The following is a 19,424-nucleotide window of genomic DNA, read 5'->3' on the forward strand; positions in this document are numbered from 1 at the left end:
TCATTATCGTATTTTTCCGTTACTTTATTTCGTCTTCCAAATGCTTATTATAACTCACGTTCGATCAGATCATATTACCATGATGACAGATAGGGATAGAATTACAAATATGCAGGCACCAACAAAATCTCAGAAGTCAGAACTCTACAAGTCTGTAAACCACCATTCCACCAACAGTGCTGAGTAAGTATCAACGACAGAATGACAAGTGACGTGTCTCCACTCTTCAGCACGCGCTTTACTTTGCCTGGCGAACAGGCTCCAACACTGGGAACAGCTTCTCTAACTTGGCATTTGAGAGGACCTTGTTGGGGTCCAGCTCCATGCGTGCCTTGTTATATGCATCGACAGGGAAACGCCTCCTCAACCTGGACTGGAGTTCAGCTAGTTCGTCCTTGTCCTTTGGAACCTAGGGAGAAATGGAGACACAAGACTCACCAGCATGAAATTTGTTGCAAATAAATAGCTAAGCCAGGTATGCGTGCAAGTGAAGCGGTCATTCTCTTGAAATTAACCAGATTGATGTTATTTTCAACCATGTGTTCAACAAAGTCTTGAGAAACTGAAATAATGTCAACGTAAATCTCAAAATCCGAGTAGGATGCTGGTACCTCGATTTTGGCCCAGTGTTCGTATGCAGAATAATCATCCCAAAGACTTTGCGCCAGGCTCCTGTAGTTGAAGAACTCCTCCGTAATTTCCTTCCTTTGGCGAGCATCTGATGTTGGCAAGTACATTATAATACCAACCTGCATAGATTCAAGTAAGTTGGTCACTGAGAGTTTATACATAGGTACAGAAGAGGGCCAGGGTTTACAGGCCGTGCATGACTAATGATTTATTAGAAGATGCAGGAGGTGCAGAACTTTCCAAAGAAGTTAAGAGTTGTAACGTGCAGCTATTTCAGAATGTATGTGATTGTCTCAGATACATGGGAAAGAACAAAATTACAGTGGAACAATTTGGTAATATCATCTACACAGAAGAAAAGATTTCCCCATAAATTTGTCAAAGTAGGAAGAAAAAGAGCAGTTCTGCTACTTTCCCATATATTTATTTTAGTATGAAGCAAGAGAGGAAGTTCTGCTACTATATGTTTTGCAGAAAGAGTCAGAAGATATCGAGACAGCACAATCGAATTTTAAAATATCACTTTTCAAACCAAATTATCCAGCACAATGACAAACAAATTAGTATGAGACGCAAAAGAGCATTTAGGTAGGTGATGGCAGGTGGCAACAGCAGCCCAGATTGAACATACAAAAAAAATTGAACACAAACAAATTAATTACCCATGAAAACACATCATCTTCTTCGGAGCTTGATGCTGGGCTCATTGGACTCTTGCTGTGGGCAGTCCAACGCTGCTCAATTGGTGCAGGTGCGGGTATATCTTCCTTTTCGATCAACTGCAGCAACTTCTCTATATAATCCAGATCATTCATACTTGGCTTTGCTATGGTTCCTGTGGGGAAGCAGTTTTCAGAAACCCACTGCTGCCCACCACAATCAAAGCCCAGTATTTCATCACTCCAGCCGATGCGATACCCTTCAGACTTCTTCCAATACTCAGCTTCTGCTTTATTGACTTTCATCACATGATCTTTATCCAGTGGATCAAGGGCAAGTAGCTTATCCCTCAATTCAGTAAATGAAAGCGTATCTATTTCTGGATCATTACTTTCTGCTTCAGTTCTGAAAAGCACCTATAAGGTGGTGTAAGCGAAAAAGCAAACAAATACCATTGCTGAATACAGCCAGAAAATTCCACAGAGAACTACATAATTTCAAAGTTACTTCATTTGAGAAGATCAAATGGCTCCAGCAGCATTTGTGTATGCCAGTTGACTGCGTAAAATAATAATTTGATTCTCCGTACATGTGGATTTAAAAGTAAAGGAACTGAGTGTTTGCAGGTTCTATGCTTGTATACTATAATTAACTAAATACTAGCCACAAAAGCCCCAACTTACATTTCTTACATCACCAATTTTTTTAGCGAAAGCCGGAAGGGCAAGGAAACACCCTGTCGGTACATACAGATAGGGGTACCTCCTGCTAGGGTGTCCAGGCACTGGGTCTTCTCCTAATCTACGCTCCCCCTCGGCTCTGGGGACACGAGGTATACGGCCTCCGGGCCTGACTGCTGGGACCACGGTCTCCGGACCCTCCCCGAGCTCCGTGAGGTCCGGGGCCTCTGCACACCCGCGTGGGCAGGTGAGCCCTCGAGATAACCCCTGCGGACCCGGCCTCCTCTGGGAGGTCCGGGGACGCCATGTGTGATGGCCAGGCCATCATAGGCTGGCCCGCTCCGACCTGCCACGGGGGCCCCGGACCCCCCTTCCCCCGGGAAGGGGTCCGGCGCCGCCACGTGCTGCCCTGCGGGAGGAGCGGGGCTGGCCCCGCCGCGTGCCTGTGGCCGGAGGCCCCTTACGGGTCTCCTCCTCACCTACCCGCATTCAATGCGGTTGCTGGGCCGGGCGCGCCAAAGTCAAAAGGTGCGGCCTGCCACTGACACACGGGGCAGGTATGCTGGCACCGCGGTAAGCCCGCCCGTTCTGAAGGCGGCGCGTCGTATCACCGCGCACAGTACGCGGACTGTGTGCAGTCCCGTCACGGCGCTGCGCGCGTGATGATGGCCTGTAATAGGCGAGGCAAGGCGTGCGCTGTAACAGTGCGTGCGCCACAGGACGGCCCCGTATCGCCCACTGACCGAAGGTCCCATCCCAACAGTGACAGCACGGCTTCACTGTTGGACAACGCTGACGCCGGTCACTGTACAAGACAAGGCTGTACGCAGCCATATCCTGGCTGTAGATACGCACATCAACTTCTCGATTGTGAGGACTACGGAGAGGAGCTGGAGATGGAGATCTCTATATCACTCGTAGAACAGCTCCTGCAGGCCGGACCCACATGTCGGGGTCCCGCACGGTGTAAGCACTCCCCTTGCACTATAAAAGGGAGAGTGTACTCGTTAGAACACAAGAATGATCCAAGGTTCATACGCACGAACACAAGTCCAGGCTAGGTTCCATCCAGGGCTTGCACAATCAATACAACTCTCAAGTGGACGTAGGGTGTTACGCTCCGGCGGCCCGAACCACTCTAAATCTTCGCGTTCTTCCTGTGTCCATCATTCCACCGATCGAGCGCTCCCTAGTCTCCTCCAAACCCATCCTTAACTAGGATTAGGCGGGTGCATTCCGCCACCCGGCTGGAGAATTCCTCCGACATTTGGCGCGCCAGGTAGGGGGCTAGGTTTGGTTTTGCGCTCGGTCGATTTCCACGACTTCAATGGCGCAGGAAAATGGTCATCATGACCTCCTGATCGGAGAAGAAGTGGCGTCGACAGCGCCACACGCCTCGCGCCGTCACGCCTCCAGGGTGGCTCCGCGTGCTGCTCCACCATGCGCAGCGGAGCGGGACTCCGTGGCCCAATCGGTGCTCCCACCGAGTGGGCCCCTCATGGCAGCCAGGGAGTTGCTCCGCAACCCCCCTGGAGAGGCGGCGTCGCCAGACGCGCACAGGCAATGGCGTGACGACGTCGACCGCCTCCTCAACCTGGCACAGGCTTCCCCAGCCTCAGCGGGGGGGTCTGTGTCCAGGCAACGCCGTCGCCAGGGCGGCGCATCCGGTTCTGTACACTCACCATCAGTAAGGAGTGCACGGACCGAAGACCTCCGGGCAGAGCTCAACCGCAGGCATGCGGGAGAGGATGCCAGGATCTCCATCGAGCGAGCACGTAACCGACGGCTCAACATTGAGGGTCGGAACCTTGCCCCCGAGCTCGATGCGGCCACGGCCAGGCCGCAAGGACTTACCCAGGCGCCGGTGTCGGGCGTGGGCTGCGCAGCACTCGCAGACCACCTTCGCGCGGTCGCCTGGCCGTCCAAGTTTCGGCCTCACCTGCCGGAAAAATATGACGGGTCCTCCAACCCGTCAGAATTCCTACAGGTCTACATCACCGCCATCACGGCGGCTGGCGGTAACGAAGCCGTTATGGCAAGTTACTTCCATGTAGCCTTGACCGGGCCAGCCCGGACCTGGCTCATGAACCTTACCCCGGGATCCATCCAGTCCTGGGGTGAGCTCTGCGCACAGTTCACTGCGAACTTCGCCAGCGCGTACCAGCAGCATGGCGTGGAGGCCCACCTCCACGCCGTGAGGCAACAACCCGGAGAAACCCTCCGGGCATTCATCTCCCGCTTCACTAAGGTACGTGGAACCATCCCACGTATCTCTGATGCATCTATTATCACGGCTTTCCGACAGGGGGTCCGAGACGAGAAGATGCTAGAGAAGCTGGCGACCCACCAGGTGGAAGCCGTCACCACCCTGTTCGCTCTGGCGGACAAGTGCGCCCGGGCTGCAGAAGGCCGTGCATGGCATTCTGCGACCCAGGCGGGACCTGCTCAAACGAGTGGGCCCAGTGTCGCTGCGCCGGGCAACGGCAAAAAGAAGAACAAGAAGAACCGTGGCTTCGACAAGTCACGGATTGGGGGTCCTGCCGTTGCAGCAGCGACGACCGGGGGCCAGAACTCCCGTGGCAAGCGCCCACGACAACAGCGCACCGACCCCGGGTCGTGCCCTGTCCATCCAGGGGCTCGCCACAGCGCCACCGAGTGCCGCGAGATCCAAAAGCTCGCGGAACGCCTCAGTAAGAGGCGTGACCAGGCCTCCAAGGAAGGCTCCTCCCCTCCGCGGCGGGCCGGCAAGGAGAAGGCCTCTGATGCCGACGCCGCTGCGACGGAGAAAGAATTGGGGTATCAAGCCCCCAACAAAGACCTTAAGGGACTTTTCCAGCAGTCCGATTCCGAGTCCGGTGGGGACGAGCCCCGCAAGAAGCTGTACGTTATGTACGGCGGTAGCTCGGAGCTCGTCTCCCGGCGAGACGTCAAGGCCCTTCGCCGGGAAGTCCTCTCGGTGAAGCCAGGGGTGCCGAAGGCGGCGCCCCATCAACGGTGGAAGAGCACCACCATCTCCTTTGGGCCATCTGATTGCCCAGAAAATATGGCGGGCGCTGGGGTGCTGCCGCTCGTCACGGCACCCACCATTGCCAATATACGCCTTCACCATGTGCTGATCGACGGAGGCGCCGGCCTCAGCGTCATCAGCTATGCAGCGTTCAAGCACCTGCAAATTCCGGAGTCCAAGCTGGCTCCATCGCGCCCATTCTCAGGAGTGGGCCCGGATCCCGTGTACCCGGTGGGGACCATCACCCTGCCGGTTACATTCGGGACAGAGGACAATTTCCGTACCGAGAACGTCCAGTTCGAGGTTGCGGAAGTTAACCTCCCCTTCAACGCCATCATCGGCAGACCGGCCCTGTACCGGTTCATGGCCGTCGCCCACTACGGGTACCTAGTCCTGAAGATGCCTTCTCCGGTAGGCGTCCTCACTGTCCAGAGTGACCGTGCCGCGGCCGTTGTGGCGGTCGAAAAGCTCCAAGCGCTGGCCACGGGCTTCTCCCCTGCAGCTGGCGCCCAGGGGTCTGACCCCTCGACCTCCCGTGCCAAGGCTCTGGCCAAGGCACCGAAAGTCCGTCCGTCCGACACGGACGATGTTCCTGTGAAGACCGTCCAGGTCGGAGCAGAGACCTCCCAGACCACCCGCATTGGTGGCAACCTGGGGGAGAAATAGGAAAGCGCGCTCATCACCTTCCTCCGGGCAAATGTTGACGTGTTCGCCTGGGAACCGTCGCAGATGCCCGGGATCCCTAGGGAGGTGATTGAGCATCATCTGAAGATCTGCCCCGACGCCAGGCCGGTTCGGCAGAAGCCACGCAAGCAGTCCATCGAGCGGCAAAACTTCATCCGCGAAGAGGTCCGCAAGCTGCTGCAGGCTGGCTTCATCGAGGAGGTCTACCATCCTGTATGGTTGGCCAACCCGGTCGTGGTCCCAAAGGCTAACGGGAAGCTTCGGATGTGCATCGACTACACCAATCTTAACAAGGCATGTCCAAAAGACCCATATCCACTCCCGCGAATAGATCAAATTGTAGACTCCACCTCCGGGTGTGATTTGCTGTCCTTCATAGATGCTTATTCTGGTTTCCATCAAATCAAAATGGCTAGTGATGATAGGAAGCACACAGCTTTTGTAACAGTGGATGGTCTTTATTGTTATATAGTCATGCCTTATGGATTGCTTAATGCACTACCCACCTTTGCTCGTGCAATGAACATCACTCTGGGTGATTTGATTAGAGATATAGTCGAGGTGTATGTTGATGACATTGTTGTCAAGACTAGAGAGTCAAGTTCCCTCTTAGAAAACCTAGCTCAAGTCTTCGACAAGTTACGAGCGACCTCCACCAAGCTTAACCCCGAGAAATGCGTCTTCGGCGTTTCGGCGGGAAAGCTCCTTGGTTTCCTGGTCTCCCACCGGGGGATCGAGGCCAACCCGGATAAGGTCCGGGCGATTGAAGCAATGAGACCCCCGGCGCGCCTTAAGGATGTACAGAGGCTCACAGGGTCCCTTGCTGCCCTCAGCCGCTTCATTTCGAAGCTGGCGGAAAGGGCGCTTCCCTTCTTTAAGTTGATGAGGGGGTCCGGCCCATTTGCATGGACCGAAGAGGCGGAACGCGCCTTCCAAGAGATGAAGCAGTACCTCACCTCCTTGCCGGTCCTGGTCGCTCCGGACCCAGGTGAGACACTGTTTCTTTATCTTGCAGCAACGACCGAAGTGATCAGCATGGTGCTGGTCACCGAGAGGTCCGAGTTTCTCTCGCAGGGGGCCCCTGCGGACCCCCCTGCCGAAGAAGGAGGTCCAGCCTCCCCCGCTCCAACAACTGGCCCTGCTTCGGAGGGTCCGGCCGGGTTCCGACCCGGAGAAGGGCTAGGCAGCTTGGGGGCCGACGGGTCCCCAGCACAAATTGAAGGACCCAGCCCACTTGGCAGAGCCAGGACCGTCCAGAGGCCGGTCTACTACGTCAGTGAGGTCCTTCATGAGGCAAAGGCCAGGTATCCTGAGACGCATAAACTCCTTTATGCTATACTTATTGCGTCCAGGAAGCTCCGCCATTACTTTCAGGCCCACAAGATAGTGGTGGTGACCTCCTATCCATTGAGGGGCATCCTTCACAACTCCAACGCCACGGGCAACATCGCCAAGTGGGCAGCAGAGCTCGCTGGCTTCCAACTCGACTTCCAACCGCGTCATGCCATCAAGAGCCAGATTCTTGCTGACTTCATCGCGGAATGGACGCCAGCACCAGGTGCCCCCGGGGGACCGGACCAAGGGACGGACCCCCCATATCCGGAGGTCAGGGCTCCGGTCTTCACCGGACCTCACTGGACCCTCTTCTTTGACGGTTCCGCCCGCAGCAAGGGAGCCGGCGCAGGCGTGGTCCTCATCGACCCACGTGGCGAACAGTTAAAGTACATGGTGCGCCTCGAATTTGAGGCCACCAACAACATGGCGGAGTATGAGGCCTTAATCTTTGGGCTCACGGCGGCTCTGTCCCTAGGGGTCCGGGAGCTCCTGGTCAAAGGGGACTCCCAACTCATCATCAAGCAAGTCCGGGGGGAGTGTTGCTGCAACAACCCCCAGCTCGCAGCCTACCTCATTCACGTGAAGAGGCTGGAGAAGGACTTTGATGTGCTGGAACTGCAACACGTTCCACGCGAAAGCAACACAGCAGCTGATACGCTCTCCGCGAGCGCATCGACTCAGGCACCCGTGCCTGAGGGCGTCTTCCTGAGACGTCTGCTGAAGCCTTCCGCCCAGTCTGCCGACCTGGGCGAAGGGGGTCGGACTAGCACCTCGACGCTAGCGGTCCCGGCGGCAATCCATCTGTGGTGCCCGCCAAGGGCCGTGTGCTCCCTCGAGGGTCCCGGAGAGCCCAGGGAGCCACACCCAGTTTCTCAGGAAGGTCCCGATGCATGGATCTCTAAGGTCCGGGACTACCTGAAAGATAATTACCTTCCTGAAGATCAAGCATCTGCTGAGCGCATTGTCCGGATGGCTAAGCGATACACAGTGGTAGAAGGGGATCTCTACCGCCGTGGCGCCAACGGCGTCCTCATGCGGTGCATCACCCAGGAAGAGGGCCGCGACTTGCTTGCGGAGATCCATGGAGGCGAGTGCGGAAGTCATTCTTCATCCCGCACGCTGGTTGGTAAAGCTTTCCGGCATGGCTTTTACTGGCCGACAGCGCTCCAGGATGCAGCCGAGTTGGTAAGGTCCTGCAAAGCGTGTCAGTTCCACGCAAAGCAAATACACACTCCAGCTCAGGCTCTGCAGATGATTCCTCCCTCTTGGCCCTTTGCGGTTTGGGGGTTGGATATCTTGGGACCTTTCCCTAGGGCCGTTGGCGGGTACCGGTACCTCTATGTGGCCATTGACAAATTCACTAAGTGGCCGGAGGCAACCCCAGTGGTCAACATCACCAAGGCGTCAGCAACTGCTTTTCTCAGGTCAATTGTGTGCCGGTTTGGGGTCCCGAACCGCGTCATCACAGACAATGGGACCCAGTTCACGAGCCAGTACTTCCAGGAGTACTGTGAGGATATGGGCATCCAGCTCTGTTTCGCCTCAGTGGCGCACCCTAGGAGCAATGGCCAAGCTGAGCGGGCCAATGCCGAAATCCTCAGGGGGCTCAAGATCCGGACCTACTGTGATCTTGAAAAACATGGCGCAAGGTGGATTGAAGAACTCCCAAGTGTGTTATGGGGAAACCGGACCACGCCCAGCCGGGCAACGGGGGAAACCCCTTTCTTCTTGGTTTACGGGGCCGAAGCATGCCTTCCCCCAGAAATCACCATGGGTTCTCTGCGAGTCCGGTCTTTTGATGAGGAAATGCAGGAACAGGAGCGTCGCCAGGATGTGGACCTTGTCGACGAACGCAGATGGCGAGCAGCAGTCCGAAACGCACGGTACAACCAAGCGCTCCGGCGCTACCACCAACGGTTTGTGCGTTACAGGGAGCTCCGGGTCGGGGACCTAGTCCTAAGGCGGATCCTGAACCGAGAAGGTATGCACAAGCTCTCCCCCAGCTGGGAGGGACCCTTCAAGGTGACAAAGGTGTGCCGACCCGGATCCGTTCGTTTGGCTGCGGAGGATGGAATGCAACTACCCAATCCGTGGAACATCGAGCACCTCCGTAAGTTCTATCCCTAGGACCTGGTTGAGAGGAAATTTTTCCTTTGTAATTGGTAGCATCACCGTGCGGACCAGGGCGGTAGAGGTCCGCCCTCGTAAACCCGACCCCTGGCGTACATCGCACAACCCTTCTGTACCAATTCATTAAGGAAAAATTTGTTCTTGGTGCGTCCTTGAACTCTACGCGACTCTATTTTTTTTTTTTTTTTTTTTTTTTCTTCGCTTCTTGATTTTGCTAACCCCCCACGTGTTCTTCGCGTCTGTGCCGTGCCGAAAGCCTACCTTAAGTTGATACGCTACGTCTCGGCCTAGGACCTCTGTTTCGCAGGAGAAAAGGAATCGGGCCCCTGGGAACTGGCTTCAGGGAGACGTACTCGCCCTTTGCTGGGGTCCAGGGTTGTGTAGCCGCTTAGCCTGGTTCCGTACCCTAAGCCTACACGCTCTGCCCTCCTAGGGTGAGTACCGTTGTACCTCGAACCACCGACCCGAGGGCCGGGACCCCTTTTTATTCCCTAAAACATAGGTCCTAGTGCTCTGGCTTGCTACGCAACTTAGGCAGACTCCGCTGGCCAGACCGGGAACCTGTGGGGATGTCTACTAAGCGTCGATCCTAAGTCATGTGCAGGACCTCGGCTCTATGGCAGCTAGTCCCATCCTATCGCGACTACCTCCCAGGGGGCCACGGGACCACGGGACCTCGGTGTGCCCAAGAGTACTTTGGCACTGTGCAGATCGACAACCAGGAAAACAGTTAAGTTTTTCGCAAAAAAGTAGACGCACGAAATGTTTAAATACATCACTGATAATATACACAATATTACATAAGTTTTATTACAAAAGAAATAACAAAAAGATGCTAGTACTACTGCTCTGGTGGCCCGGAGGCACTTCCACTCTCTGTAGGTTCGGGGCGTCGCCGGAGGCGGGCCGCGACCATGTCCACCGCCTCCTGGACCCCTTCCCGCGCAGCGGCCGCTGTCGCCCGGAGGGGTCCGACCAGAACGGGAGTCAGTTGGACGGCGGGGTCATGGCTCCGGAAGCTGGTGAGGATGTACTCCGCCATTCCCCGAGCAACCGCTCGTCCCTCTGTCTCCAGGAGGTCCCGTATGCCGCCCTCCACGTCCTGTAGCCGCCTGGCGGTGGAGTCCAGCAGCTGGAGTGCGGCGCCGAACGGTGAAGGCGCCTCCGGTACCCAGATGGGGTTGGCTCCGAGTGCCTCTAGCAGAGGATTCACTGCACCAACCCATCTTGTTAACCGGTCGATGCCGGCGCGCTGCTCCGCCATGAGCGCCTCCACCTTGGCATCCCTCTCCCGTAGGGCCGCCTCGCGCTCCTGGAGCCTTCGGGTCCCGGCGGCCAGCTCCTCCTCCACGGCTTCTTCTCGCCTTTGGAGCTCTTGGAGCCGGGCCGCCTCCCCTGCTTCTCGGGCGGCCAGCCCCTCTTCTCTCCTTGCCACCGCCGCTGCCAGATCCGCAAGGGTGGCTTTTTCCGCCTCGACCGCCGCGGACGCTTTCCTGGCCTGTGCCACCAGCTCCCGGGCAGTCCGTTCTCTGTCTGCCACCGCCTGCTTCATCTCCTCCACAGCAATCAGCCCCTCCAAGGCTTCCGCTTCCCGCCGGGTGGCTGCCTTCTCCCGCTGGATCGCTGCTGCCTCTCGGACGCGCGCCTCCTCCTGCCTCTCCTGAAGGATTTCGCGCTCCAACTCGAGTTTGGCGCGCTCCTTGGCGTGCCAGGCGGAGGCGGTGTTGATGCGGTCCCCCAGGCGGACTTCCCAGTCGGAGAGCCGCTGGCGCTCCGCCTCCAGCTTCTCCCACTCCCGGCGCATGCCAGCCTCTAGCTCCAGTTGAGCTTGTTGGCATTTGGCTATTAGCCGGGGGAGTGGGACCTCCGCTGTGCTCGGGAGGAGATACCTTCCCAAGAACACCTCCGGTTCCTCCTCCTCCGCTGGAGGTCCGGCGCTACTGATGTCTTCGGGGGCCTCCGGGGCTGCAGCCTCTGCAACCTCCGGAGCCGCCACCTCCGCCGCCTCCGGTGCCGCCGTCGCCGCTGCCTCTGGCCTGGCAGCCTCCGCTGTGGCAGCGACCTCCTCAGCTGCCGCTTCGGCTGGGGAGGGCCCGACCTCGGCGCCCGGCCCTGTTGTCGGGGCCTCTGCCACCGCAGTGGGCCTGATCGCCTCCTCTTGGGGGGCGGCTTCTGGGCGTGGCGGCATGGTAGCCTCCAGTCCCGGACCGCTGGGTCCGGAGGCTTCTGGGGCTGCTTCTGGCGGAGGCCCTGCTGGAGCCGATGCTGAGGACTCCGGCGCTGGCTGGGGGCCGGGTCCCCCAGTTGGAGCATTTGAAGGGTGCGGCCTGCCGTACCACCTGTTTGGTTAAGCACCTGAAGCCAAGAAATGAAATGGAAAACCCTGACAAAGCCACTTACGGGAAGTTGAACCACTCCCATCTGCCCCGGGCTGCCGGGGGGATTTTCCCACCAGCCGAGGACCCCCCGGACCTTTGATGGGTGTCCCTGGCCGCCGGAGTTTCTGGTGGCGGTGAAGGGGGTCCTGGATAGGCCTCGGGCGGTGGAGGCGGCGTCGCTGGACGTCGCCCTGGAGGCGGTGGCGGAGGAGGCTGTCGTGTCCCCTCTCGCCCCCTCTCCGGTTGTCGGTATTGTGGCGCAGGAGGTGGAGTTCTTCTCTGCTCCTCCGCCGCTGCCGTCTTCTGGCGCTTCGGCGCCGGTTCCCCGACGAAGGAACCATCGCCGCGCTGGAGCCTCCGGGACTTGCTCCCTTCGGCTTGGCTGCGCTGCTCAGGTGCCGCCCCCTGAGCCCCTTCGCTCCCCTGGGCCGCGGCCGCACCTGCACTTTCTTCTTGCCGGCGCTCTGGCGCCGGCGCTTTCTCCTTTCCCTTTCCGCCGGGGGCCGGACCTCGGGGTCCCGGCTCCCCGGCGCCTTCGCTAGGGCGTTGCTGGCGACCCGGAGAGGCACCTGGGATCTGGAGCCCACGGTTAGGGTCTCCTCCCAACTGCCGGACCGCCAGGCCGCCCTCGTCCAGGGTCGGCATCGACGCCAGGACCGATGACCGCAGTGCCTGGTCCTCGCACAGGGCCTTCACCCCGCTCGGGAGGACCAGGGACTCTGGAGCGAAGGCCTCGCCGGTCATCGCCCGGACCGCCGCCTCCAGCTCTGCCCTGGTGAAGTCGCCGCCGGGCCCGCGCGCGATCCTGCAGCAGTCGTTCAGCCCCGTGTACACATAGGCCATCCGGGACCGCTGCTGCAGGGGGGCGATTCGCCGCTTCAAGAAGTTGCCCAGCACCATCATGGAGGTCAGGCCGCTCCTCGCCAGCTTCTTGATCCGGTTCAGTACCGGGTCGAGTTCTGCTGGTATTGTTGGCCTGGCCTTCCAGGTGCTCCGGTCGCTTTGGGGGCCCCCCGATGGCAGCTCCAGGCGGTCATGAGGCTCGTCAGCCACGATGACCCAGCCTTCACGCCACTCCTCCCACTTGGAGCTGGAGAAGGCGGCGATGTAGGCACCAGCCATCCCGTGCCGGAGCTGGAAGTAGTAAGCGCCGATCTCGCCGCGCTTCTTCCCGGTCCCGACCAGGGAGTAGAAATGTTTGAAGATGGTGGTGCAGGGGCGCACCCCCACGAACATCTCCATGAAGTGGGCGAAGACCGCCGCAAGGAGGACGGAGTGGGGGGTGAGATGATGAAGTTGGAGGCCAAACTCCTCCAGGAGCAGGAGGAAGAAGGAGGAGATTGGAGGAACCAACCCGCACATAATGTACGAATTGAAAAGGACGAACTCCCCCGCGGCGAGGTCGCGGAGCGGAACCTTACCGGCCCTGACCTTCCCGGCATTCGCCGGCGCGGTCCACCCCAGAAGGCGCCGCACCGCGTCCAGCTGATCCCGGGTCTGGAAGCGGCGCGGGCTAGGAAGTGAAGCCATGGAGATTGATGGGGACGGATCGCAAGGGAGCAGGAAGGAGAAAGAATGCCGGGCGCAAGGAAGCTGATCGCGAGAAGGGATGCGGAGGCGAAGGGGCGCTACGGCGTCTGTTGTTGGCAAGAGCGAAAAGGTAGCCGTTCCCTTCGGCGCATACCTTTTATGCAAAAGGCTGCTCCCCCTTTTGCGTCCCGCGGCGGCCGAGGGGAAGCCGAGTGGTCGCCTGCGCCGCCTTCCCCTACCCTCACACTCAATGACCGGTGGGCTCGGGTCCACCAGTCATTGACGTGGGTGCTGGAGGATCGTGGGAAGGACGGAATCCGAACCGCCCGAGCCGCGCGGCGGGCTCGAATGAGACAAGAATCTGAACCGTCTGACGCGCGCGGAGCGCGCGGAGGACGAGCCCTTCGGGAACCCCGCGATGGGCAGAAAGGACATCCATGCCCTCGCCTGGCGGGAACGAGCTGTCCACCCGGCGCAATGCTGGGATTTGGCCCCACCTGCGGGTTCATTCCTCCCCCGAGGTGGGCCCGGGGGCCACTGTCGGTACATACAGATAGGGGTACCTCCTGCTAGGGTGTCCAGGCACTGGGTCTTCTCCTAATCTACGCTCCCCCTCGGCTCTGGGGACACGAGGTATACGGCCTCCGGGCCTGACTGCTGGGACCACGGTCTCCGGACCCTCCCCGAGCTCCGTGAGGTCCGGGGCCTCTGCACACCCGCGTGGGCAGGTGAGCCCTCGAGATAACCCCTGCGGACCCGGCCTCCTCTGGGAGGTCCGGGGACGCCATGTGTGATGGCCAGGCCATCATAGGCTGGCCCGCTCCGACCTGCCACGGGGGCCCCGGACCCCCCTTCCCCCGGGAAGGGGTCCGGCGCCGCCACGTGCTGCCCTGCGGGAGGAGCGGGGCTGGCCCCGCCGCGTGCCTGTGGCCGGAGGCCCCTTACGGGTCTCCTCCTCACCTACCCGCATTCAATGCGGTTGCTGGGCCGGGCGCGCCAAAGTCAAAAGGTGCGGCCTGCCACTGACACACGGGGCAGGTATGCTGGCACCGCGGTAAGCCCGCCCGTTCTGAAGGCGGCGCGTCGTATCACCGCGCACAGTACGCGGACTGTGTGCAGTCCCGTCACGGCGCTGCGCGCGTGATGATGGCCTGTAATAGGCGAGGCAAGGCGTGCGCTGTAACAGTGCGTGCGCCACAGGACGGCCCCGTATCGCCCACTGACCGAAGGTCCCATCCCAACAGTGACAGCACGGCTTCACTGTTGGACAACGCTGACGCCGGTCACTGTACAAGACAAGGCTGTACGCAGCCATATCCTGGCTGTAGATACGCACATCAACTTCTCGATTGTGAGGACTACGGAGAGGAGCTGGAGATGGAGATCTCTATATCACTCGTAGAACAGCTCCTGCAGGCCGGACCCACATGTCGGGGTCCCGCACGGTGTAAGCACTCCCCTTGCACTATAAAAGGGAGAGTGTACTCGTTAGAACACAAGAATGATCCAAGGTTCATACGCACGAACACAAGTCCAGGCTAGGTTCCATCCAGGGCTTGCACAATCAATACAACTCTCAAGTGGACGTAGGGTGTTACGCTCCGGCGGCCCGAACCACTCTAAATCTTCGCGTTCTTCCTGTGTCCATCATTCCACCGATCGAGCGCTCCCTAGTCTCCTCCAAACCCATCCTTAACTAGGATTAGGCGGGTGCATTCCGCCACCCGGCTGGAGAATTCCTCCGACACACCCCTTCCTAATTTGAATTGTAGAAACTCCTAAAACATCCATCAAATCTTACATATAAATGACATTGAGAAGAACAGAACTAACAGGTGCACCCACAAACTACTGTCTTTCAGCTGACAATGCCTGGCAGGTGCTACTGCACCATCAGAACACACATAGCAATAATTCATGTATCACTCATCATACAAATATAACTCTTCTAAGTTCTAACTGGAAATCACATCTTATTTCTACATGAGGTTCAATAAAGGCAAGAAAAACTAAGGATCGACAGACTCAGACTGAAATAGTGTAGGGGCAAACAAAAATCTGAATGGATACAACAATAGTAGAGTACAATGAATTATTAAAGTCAGTTCAATTTCTAAGTGAGAGAACATTTTGTCTGATTCTTCGGTAAGAGAATAGCAAGTAAAGATGCATGAAAACTTGGGTTACCAAACCATAACAAGTGTACGCACCTATAATTTTTCAGTGACTCCCGGTAAAGGTTGCGAACATGCTGTAAAGCTTCATCCTTTCCATATTTTGATGTCAACTTTGGGGTTCTCCACTTTGAGGGAGGATTGCATTGGACAACAACAACTGTGTCAGTATAAGGAATCCACAAGTACTTAATATGTTTGTTTTCTGAGAGCCACTTCCTGCGAAAGGGGAGAAAGGAAGAAATCTGAGAATGTAACAACTGCATAGGCAAGATATGTATATACTAGGTACCTAAAGATTGACACCAAGAAACATTACTTGTGGTTTTTCTTAACTTCATCTGCATTGGAAACAAATGTATGTTCCACAAGTTGGTGTCTTTCTACACATTGAAGAGTAACTTCAGCAACGACACCTAGGCCACCAAGTCCACAGCGAGCAAGATAAAATAACTCAGGATCCTTCTCCTTCGATAACTCTATCGTCCCTTTAGCAGGGGTAGCCAGTTTCATGCTAATGACTTGCTCATCAACAGGAGGCAATCTGGCACCAGTGCCATGGGCACCAACCTGCGTTCAATCATGAATAGAACCATAGATTAATTGACCAGAACTCCATATGTAAGTTACAGTTATACAATTTGCACAGGTAGCCCTGCTAGTGGGGCGGGTCGAAATGGGTCTTTCGGGTCGGGTATTTAGATGGGGCTTGTTTGGGTGGGTGGGAATGAGTTGTAGGGATTTGCGGGTCGGAGCGGGTTGGATTTAATGGAATTGCGGGTTGGGGCGGGTAGAAGCGGGTCGATCCTTGACTCCTGTTGACCTTGCGACTCGCGAGTCATGGCCCCTCTCACCCCTCACGAAGCGGCACGGGACTTGGGAGACCCTGCCGCCACCGCCGACTGTCGCCACTTCCGCCGTCCGACCGTCCTGCAGGCCCTCCTCCTCCGACGGCTTTAGATCCAGGTACACCTCCACCATCTCCCGTCCCCCATCTCCTCTGCATCACCCCTCCCCAGTCCTGCTCCTTTTCCTCACTGGCTCACCCCATTCATTTTCTTGCTAGATCTGCGGGGATCGAGCAGGCTGCAAGGAGCAGCGGTGGCCGCCCCGTCCTATTATACGTTGTCCCCGCAAGCCACCCCGTCCGCGTATACGCCGTCCCCGCAGGCCGCCCTCCTCGCCGTCCTCCCTGCCGGCCACCCTCCTCGCCGTGCTCCCTGCCGGCCACCCTCCTCGCCGTCCTCTCCGCTGGCCACTCTCCATGCTGGCAGCAGCAGCTCCTCTACTACTCGTGCAAGCCAACTGAGCGCCGAGCCGTGCATGCATGTTTTGCTATTCTCAATCTCCATGGATCGACGCCACTCAATTTGCTAGCTAATTCAGACAAGACTGCATGTACTGTTATGCAGTAGGAGTACACAATAATGCTAGTGGTTGGCTGTATCTCTGAATTTTGCTGGACAGACCATCAGAGGCCAATCCAATCAACATTTCAGCGATCGATTAACTGAACATAGCAAGATCAGTGCAGCACTGTACTGAACCTGCCATGGCAATGAATTCTGCTTTCCTGTTGACTGAAATATAATAATCTTAACATGACTGAACTTTATTATAGTTGGAGCAATAGATAGATCTCATGCACTTGTGTTCCATTGATTCAGTTTCCTTGTGTGGTCCATCCAATCATTTCGTTCTTGTTTAGTGTTGCGGTAGTCAGCAACGAACCTTGCTATACGTGAAATGTATTTGACCCTGAACCTTGCCTCAAGAAAAATTCAGATACCCATCGGTTTTGCTTGCCCCCTTTTAGCTGTTCCTTGTTTTTGCAACTGTAAGTTTGGCTTGTCAAAGTGACACCTCAAGGGCCAATCTTTTACTTCAGCAAGACAATTTTCATAATACTTTGATAGTCTGGTGGCACCTTTTACTTCAGCAAGCCAATAGACTAATTAAGGTTCTGAATCTTTGAACCTACATAGACCTGTATGGTTTGTGCTGGATGGCAGCAGGAAAAGAAACAACTTATTTGATGTCTGTATCTATGCATTGATTACAGAAAGTTCTTGATTTGGCCAAGGTGCCTAGACTTATTACTATTGGTTAGGATAGCTTTCCTAGATGATTTTGAGTCTTTGCCTTATTACTACTGCAGTAATGCAGCAATCTTTGTATACTTTATTTGATTTGTGTTATGTCTGCTATCATGGACTGTACAATGTAACAATATGTTTTCTTATGCAGGTTCAGTGGAAGAATATCATATTTGATCACATGAAGTATGCAGAAAATGGCTCATTCAATGAGTAGGCTTAGTCTTGTGTGTTGTATGGACTTCCAGTCTCTCTGCTGGAAAATCACAAACGTCAGATGTTTATCACCTAGAAGTATTTACTTAGCTCATAAGGTCAGATGCTTGTCATCTAGCGGTAGCAAATTCAATGCATTGTAAAGAGCAATATGTTCTTATACTTAGAGTTTATGTACCGGAAGTCCCAGATACACGATGTTCACAGCTTGCTTGCCTTTCTTTGCTTGCATGCTTCATGACGTGATGGGAGTTTGTATAATAAGTATGGTGTACCCACGGGTTGAACCCACTACTGCTTGCTCTGGGTGCACCGTGCTGAATGGGGCGGAGCGGGGTGGGTTATTTATTCAAGATTTTGGGTGGGGGCGAGTTGGCATTTGATTTTCAGAAATTTTGGGTTCGGGCGGGTGAGGGGTGGGTTCAGCCCCATTAGCAGGGCTACGCACAGGAATACTGGGACCGGCTACAATTGGAGCTCCCAGGCATTATGATAAGAAGATTTTTCTTGGTATCGAAAACTACCAGTAAAATGAATGTCAGCTCTGGAACACTCATTTCAATCCCCTCAGAAGGCTATGTGATGATTTTTTTCTACTATGTTGACATACTTGTGATTCTAGGCAAGTTTGAATAGAGCATTGAAGTGGTTAATCAAACGTCAAACAAATTTGTGCCAACTTGCCTAGTCAATTCTCATTCTACTCTCAATTAATTAGTAGTATTCCTAATCCAAGACACAAAGAAAAACAGGTCATTGGAACTTGGAAATAACAAGGTTGATGGTTTTTTTGCAACAGACCTGAATGAATCCTCCGACTTGCTGCTCCCTAATGGACGCAAAATTCTGCAGCGTGAGGCCGTGTTCCCGGAGCGCGTCAACTAGCTCCGCAACTCGGATCCCCGCCTGCACTGTGACTGTCTTCTTCTTCACGTCGACGTCGAGCACCTTGTCCATGAGCGCGAGACTGACCATTCCGGCCCGGGAGAGAGCAAGCCCATTGGGGGAGAGCCCGGACCCGAGCGGCCTGAGCTTGCGGCGCTCCTTGTGCGCGGTGGCGAGCGCGTCCTCGAGGGCCGGGAGGGAGTCCGGCTGGAGGAGAACGCGAGTGTGGACCTCGTGGGTGGCGCTCCAGTTGGAGACGGCGTGAAGGTCCTCGGGGAGCGGCGCGTACTTGAAGGGGACGGCCTTCTTGTGGAGCGCGTCGGCGGGGAAAGGGAAGGAGTAGTAGGTGGCGGCGCCGCAACCCAGGAGGAGGAGCGCGTAGCCGGCGTACTTGCGGAGGTCGGCGTCGGAGGAGACGGGGGAGGGGGCCGAGGAGAGCGCGCGGAGGAGGGGGAGGTGGTGGGCGGTGGGGCTGCTGCTGCCGCGGCGGAGGAGGAGGCGGGAGAGGAGGAGGTGCCGCATCGTCACGTTGGACGGCGCGGCGGTGGCGAGGAGAGAGCGCCGCGGACGTGGAGCGAGGGGGGGGGGGTGGCGTTGGTGGGGACGGGCGGCGCCGGCGGCGAGCGGCCACCGCACCAGATCGCGATGGGTTTTACAGCTGTTTAGCAACGAGGTTTGCAATCTTGCTTGGTGGGCTGGTTATTTGTGGTTGATGGGCTCATGGCCCATAGAGCCCAAGAATTATATATGGTGGGGTACGCCCTCCCCGGCCCGCGGGCCAGTTAAAAAACAAGACTGAACTAGGCCCATTCTATACACGACACGAGTGGTGCGGAACTGGGCCCATTCCTGCGAAGTACGGCGTAGCACTCCTCGAACGGCCCACAGCCGCCGAAGCTCTCTCAGTCTCTCCAGCCCAAATCCGACGCCTTCCCCGTCGCCACCGCCTCTCGAGTGCCCGAGTGGTGCTCCCCCGCCTCCGCTTCGCCCTCTCCGGGTCGGCCACGACGACGTGGCGG

General features: G+C 56.8%; 1 protein-coding gene across 1 annotated transcript; it reads right to left on the reverse strand.

The window, feature by feature from the left end:
* Positions 1-3: 3 nt before the first annotated feature.
* LOC112902336 (L-galactono-1,4-lactone dehydrogenase 2, mitochondrial-like) lies at positions 4-19,058 on the reverse strand. Its single transcript, XM_025971361.1, has 6 exons — positions 18,322-19,058; positions 15,528-15,778; positions 15,245-15,427; positions 1,293-1,695; positions 612-749; positions 4-409 (listed from the first exon to the last, which is right to left on the reverse strand). The coding sequence occupies exons 1-6, from the start codon at positions 18,925-18,927 to the stop codon at positions 239-241; spliced, it is 1,752 nt and encodes a 583-aa protein (XP_025827146.1). The 5' UTR covers positions 18,928-19,058; the 3' UTR covers positions 4-238.
* Positions 19,059-19,424: the final 366 nt, after the last annotated feature.

This window comes from Panicum hallii, chromosome 8 (genome assembly GCF_002211085.1).
Source record: "Panicum hallii strain FIL2 chromosome 8, PHallii_v3.1, whole genome shotgun sequence".
In the NCBI taxonomy this organism is placed as follows: domain Eukaryota; kingdom Viridiplantae; phylum Streptophyta; class Magnoliopsida; order Poales; family Poaceae; genus Panicum; species Panicum hallii.

Excerpts from the sequence above, each read along its gene's own strand:
- LOC112902336 (XM_025971361.1), bottom strand. The coding sequence starts at position 18,927 with ATGCGGCACCTCCTCCTCTCCCGCCTCCTCCTCCGCCGCGGCAGCAGC. Across the intron at positions 15,779-18,321 it reads AAGTCGGAGGATTCATTCAG|GTTGGTGCCCATGGCACTGG; the intron begins GTCTGTTGCAAA and ends GATTGAACGCAG. Across the intron at positions 750-1,292 it reads AAGATGATGTGTTTTCATGG|GTTGGTATTATAATGTACTT; the intron begins GTAATTAATTTG and ends GAATCTATGCAG.